Source organism: Tachypleus tridentatus, chromosome 8 (genome assembly GCF_004210375.1).
Source record: "Tachypleus tridentatus isolate NWPU-2018 chromosome 8, ASM421037v1, whole genome shotgun sequence".
Lineage (NCBI taxonomy): Eukaryota > Metazoa > Arthropoda > Merostomata > Xiphosura > Limulidae > Tachypleus > Tachypleus tridentatus.
Window position 1 is genome coordinate 22,183,902 of NC_134832.1, and position 6,000 is coordinate 22,189,901.

The 6,000-nt window shown below is 34.9% G+C and overlaps 1 protein-coding gene across 4 annotated transcripts in view; it reads right to left on the reverse strand.

Moving 5' to 3' along the window:
- The window catches only part of LOC143258651 (solute carrier family 35 member F1-like), a 277,728-nt gene extending 274,737 nt beyond the window's left edge, over positions 1-2,991 (reverse strand). For 2 of the 4 annotated variants that reach the window (XM_076517926.1, XM_076517925.1), the window contains exon 1: positions 2,640-2,989. In XM_076517926.1, coding sequence (XP_076374041.1) covers positions 2,640-2,776 — 137 coding nt within the window. In that variant the 5' untranslated portion in view covers positions 2,777-2,989. Of the gene's footprint in view, positions 1-2,639 lie in introns of all 4 variants that reach the window. The other 2 variants (XM_076517924.1, XM_076517923.1) reach the window with 1 other exon arrangement.
- Between the last annotated feature and the right edge of the window lie 3,009 nt (positions 2,992-6,000).

The window sequence follows — 6,000 nt, forward strand, 5'->3', positions numbered from 1 at the left end:
CAATGAAAACGTAAATATTTCTAAACATCCCAGGCTATCATTCAGACACGTAAGGTCCCCTAGGAGCCTAAAAGTTTCTAAAACCTAAATTCCTGCCAGTACTTTTGGATATTGAATTATATCAACATAATATCCCAGAACGTTCATTCGGTATATACCTTGTTAAAACATGTTCGATTGTTTTCAAGATATCCTTAAATAAAGTTATCTTTTTTTTTTTTTAGGTTATTTAAGAACTTGCATGATCTGTTTGTTTTGAAGCTTAGCACAAAGCTACGCAATGGCGTACCTGTGCTCTTCCCACTCGATTTATAGTGTTATAAGTCTGTAGTCATACCGCTCTGCCACTACTAGAAGGCAACGTTAATGATGTTAGAAGGTAAGAATTGAATCACTACTTTTAAAACAAATGTTATTACTTTCAGAAACATGGCTAAATTTCGTTCACTATAGTAAATGTTCATAAGCCTAGTTAGGGTTACCATTATAAAGTGATGTTTTTAAATACAAAACGTTCAAACAAACTTCAAGTATTATTCCAAAGTGACTGCATATATATCAAATCATAGACTATATTTTTAATATTAGGTAGATATGTGTTTAATATAATTGGTTAATAGCATTTTACATTTTCATTTGAATAATAAAAATGTCTATATGTTTAATATATTTCTGTGTTTTCTCAACATAATTGTCTCCCAGTGGCTCATCAGTGTGTGGGCCTATAATGTAAAAATCGGGTTTCAGTGATGTGATGGGCACAGCATAGATGACGCATTATGTAGCTTAGGACTTAACAGCAAGCAAAGAAATAAACAAAACAACTAATTTTAACATATGTTGCTGTGTTTTACAGCATTGTTGTCAAATTATTATGCTCTATTTATTTAAACTACTCTAATGACATTTCTCATAATTACTGTTATTGTTTTTATCTTATCAACAGTTTATTCCTTTTTTCATAAATTGTTTGATGAAAACGCGTGAAGATAGACTATGCAACCAGCTATTGATAATAAGAATAGTTTAGGTATTGTGAGATACCTAATTCAACCCGGTATTGATAATAAAAATAAATGTGATCACAGTGAAGACAGGCTATATAACCCAGTATTGATGATAAGAATAAATTTAAGTGACGATAGATAGTATTGGTTATAATAAGATTGGATCTGAGTGCAATGAAAAAGGACAATTTGATTCATATGACGAAAATAAGATTGGGGACAGATATATCGAAGCGATTTCTTTTGTATAATAAGATTGAAGATGAGTATTTTAAAGAAAGATTTTGTGATTGACGTAACGACATAAAGATTGGAGACAAGTATTTTCAGACAGAATTTGTGACTAATGCGATGGTAACGAGAGTAGAAAGGAGTATCTTAAAACACTGGGTTGAAAGAGAATGTATGATGTATGTGACGATAATAAGATTGGTGAACGTCGTTAGATGTCGTCCTTCACAGTGGCCTAACGGTACTTCTTTGTATAACTTGGATGGAAGACAAACCAGTAAACACATTATGACGTGAGATTTCAATTAAGTAAAGTACAAACCAGTAAATGATTACAGCACCACTTCCACAGTTACGATCTCACCATTGAACTTGCCAATCTACTTTATAGGGTTATGCTCAACTTCATGCGACGCAGTCGAAAGACCACACGGTTATCTGGCGCCTTACTAATATTGTTCATATTTCACAGCAATGGAAAGCCACAGAAGCACTATTGAAATGCAGATAAAGTGGTGATTTACAGTGGCTCTCAAACATTCATGTATTGACCCCATCGGACATTACCATTTCCAAGAAGAATCGCAGAGAAAATCCATACTATATTAAGTACACTTTTACCCAAAGATGAACCGAAATGTGTTTTTAGTTTGTATTAAAAGGCTGATTTTGTCTTCAGCAAATGGGTAAACGAATTATTTCGGCTTTTGTTTAAAGATATGCGAGATCCCCAAGGTCATCTTTATAGACACTCACTTTTTAACTTGGCTAAGCCGCCGTTCCTTGCAGTCACTTGTATCATTTTTCTTTATGTGTGTGTGACAAAAAAAATTCGGTATTTGTGACTGATGACCAGCTGACTTGGCTTCTGTATCACATCTGAAGATCGACGTCGCTGAGCAAGAACCTAAATTACATTACATGAATATTTATCAAAGTTTTCGACGTTCTGCTCTTTATAAGACGTGCTAAGTTCTATGAAATAAAGATAACAACAAAGATAGACCAAATATAAATCAGTAAACGCTTAAATTTGTGCATTTTTGCTTTAATTCGTGCACAATCACAGAAATATTTATTTCCATGATTCACAACATCCTGTAAAAAATTCTTACTTTTATAATTGACTGCGATTTTATTACATTGCCGAAATTGATTGTTTATGATGTTATTTACCAAGTTATTCAATATCAGACGAAAGGGAAAGTAATTTTATTTTTTGCCTTAATGCGTGGAGAATAAAACTGAAAATATTTATCATAAAGCAGAAAACAAAGACAGGCTATCTTAATTAGTCATGTATTTGTAAAAGTATTTCATCTATTTGAATATTTTAATATTCAAGTAACACATATATACCATACAGGTGAGAAATGGGATTATAAAAACAAAACAGCTTACCATCGTCTCAGTTCCGACAAATACCCTCCAAATTTCTGGCTTAGTGTGGAGGATTCCTTCCGGGAAGATACAGAGGGGTGGTCCCCCTTGGAGGATAACGATGTGCCATCGTAATCCCTTTGAATGTCCCCATCCATGTAGCGCCTCTCACTCGTAACACGCGCACATAGAAAAGAAAGTTCTGTCTGAGCTTACCGGCCTGCTGACTAAACTACAGGTCTATCGTCCGGCAAGTCTTCTGTTTCTACTGTAACAACTGTCTAATCCAAACGCAGTGGCGGCCTCTAGAGGCTTAATTTATCCCTAATCGATCCACTGCATGAAGTTCTCTCCAAGTGACCTCACACTCTTCTCCCTCTCTGCAGATACTGCTTCTACCTTCGTTTACCACAAAGAATCTTCTTTTTTTGTCGTTGTTGTTATTTTTTATAGCTGGACCCTTGAACTTTAATCGGTGACTTGTTTGTTCAGGAAATATCTGGTTTATCTGGAGGGACTGCTGAGCTATCACGTTTCTTTCTGGCGTTTCTTTTGTCAAGCGAGTTCTCTAAGCGCATTTACTGGTTGGTAAACGTCGACATTAAAACAGGGAGGAAAATGAAGTCGACGAAAACCATGTTGCCGCTGTTTTATTTCCAAGAGCACTTAGTTTATATTTACCCTTTACCATTTTATTAATATTTTCAGCTTAACAGATATCAACTCTAAAATTTTACCAGTGTAATGTTTCTGATAACAAAAATATAGATAATAGGCATCCATCGGAACGACAGGTTTATACAGACAGGAAAAACAAACAAAAACATGAAGAGACAGAAAACAAACTTATAAATAAATAAATGTTCACACGAGCAAAAAAAACAGACAAATGTTACAAGATAATGGTAGCTTAATAACAGGTTATCTTTGAAAGATTAAAGTTCTCGTACAAGATTACGTAATAGGTTGTCGAGATATTCGTAATTAACTTTGAAGCTAATAATGTGTAAAACTAGCAGAGAGTCGCAAAACATTTGTAGCAAATTATATTTATTCCAACAGTACTTATTTAAATACGGGATTCCTAAAAAAAAAAACAGAAAATAATTATAATCGCAGACATGTAATTCTATAAGTCTACTTGTCTTACATCTAAAATTAGTTAAGCCTTTATTATATACGGCATATGTTCATTAAAGAGAATGTTTTTTTGGAATTTCGCACAAAGCTACTCGAGGGCAATCTGCTAGCCGTCCCTAATTTAGCAGTGTAAGACTAGAGGGAAGGCAGCTAGTCATCACCACCCACCACCAACTTTTAGGCTGCTCTTTTACCAACGAATAGTGGGATTAACCGTCACATTATAACGCCCCCACGGCTGAAAAAAAAGGGCGAGCATGTTTGGTGTGACCGGGATTCAAACACGCGACCCTCAAGTTACGAGTCGAACGCCTTAACCAACCTGGCCATGCCGGGCCTTCACCTGTTATTTATATCCGATAAAAGGGAATTCGCGAGTATGTGAATTTTTAAAACAAACAAAATCTCAGTATTTTTATAATAGTTTTGGTTTTTTAATTTCGCGTAAAACTACACGAAGGCTATCTGCGCTAGCCGTCCATAATTTAGCAGTGTAAGATTAGAGGAAGGCCAGCTAGACAAAATCACTCCCTGTCAACTCTTGTGCTATTATTTTACCAAAGAAAAGTAGAATTGACCGTGCACATTATAACGCCCTCACGGATAAAAGGGCAAACATGTTTGGCGTGGCGGGAATTTGAACCCGTGACCTTCGGATTACTAGTCTAGTGCTCTAACCACCTGGGACACTATTATAATACATTATACAATTAAATTATTATGCATCGTTTCTTGGTGTAACAGTGGATGGGTGTGTCTGTTTAGACATTAGAAATATGCGTGGATTGTTTCGTGATGACGAAAATCCCATTTGAAATAAAAATGTATCTCTGAATGGTTGGTATGGGTATTAAAACTTTAATTACAATAATGTACAGAATAACATTTTGAAGTTCTTAGGTCATGATCAGGTTCACAAAAAGAGTTTTCAACTGATCGTTGCTTGACACATGTCTTCGGAACGAGAGTGTAAACGGGTACGGGATTGTAAGGTGCGTTGCAGTTAGATGTTAGGTTTTTAATTAGTATAGGTATGAACATGTTCCTTTAAAAAATTAAGCTAACATAAAGAAACACTTTATACCTATACTAATTAATAACCTAACATGTGTCCCACACCATGATACAGCGGTAGGTGTATGGATTTACGACGCTAAAATCAGAGATTCGATTCCCCTCGGTGGACTAAGCAGATAGCTCTATGTGGATTTGCTATAACAAAACACACACCTAACATGTAACTGCAACGCCCCTTCTAATCCCGCACACTCTTCCCTGAAACATGTGCCCGGCAACTATCAGTTGAAAACTCTCTCTTTGTTAACCTGGAGATGAGCTAAAAAGGTCGAAACATTGTCCTCTGTTTTATTAGTTAAAGTGTTAATACCCTCACCAGCTGTTCTGAGGTACGTGTGAATACTTTGTTTACTCCTCTTCACATAATTCTTGATTTAAATCCTTCGCAGCATATATAAAAGCATTACACGATAATTGATTTTTATAGCTTTTTTTGAGTTAGCTATATAAAAGTATAAATAATATGTAGCATTATTTAAAGTTTATATAGTTGCATTCCGTTATATAACAATATAATAACTCAGTCAAAGTTTCTCAAACATAGGAAGGAGCTATTTTGACAATGTACGTCTGGGTCAGTTATTATTCGAATAAGTAAACATTATTTTATATTTGTTGATCACGTGAAAAAGTTTGAAATAAAAAATGAACCGTGACAAAATGAGGGAGGACTTCTTTCTCTTTGTTTTCTTAATTTGCTCTTCTACAGCTCAACGTGCTTGGTGTTATTATTTATCAAACTAATCTTATTATTTCATGCACTTAGATGCTCGTGACACAAACGATTTGTTATTTCAAGTAATGTTCTTATACTGCAACCTTATCATTTCCCAAGTGAAAAAAAACTCACCTCCGTCTGAAACCTTTCTTCTATAACTGAATTGTTTTCCGAAACAGAACTTTTACGTGAAAACTGATTTCTTTGTTTTTAAACATATAGTTGTTGATATACATCACACTTTTTCGGTATCCTAATTCAGTTAGTTCACATTTCAAGATCGCTTTTCTTGTGTGTTTTCAGTTAAGGAAAGAAAGTTTTAGACGAAGATTCTTTTTTGTTGTTGGTGTTTTTCTGTCTCAGCTCTCTCTAAATTGATAAAGGGATGAGGTTTTAACTTGCTGACAATTGTCGGTATTTCTTTAACCGTCCTTCCGGCTAACGGGT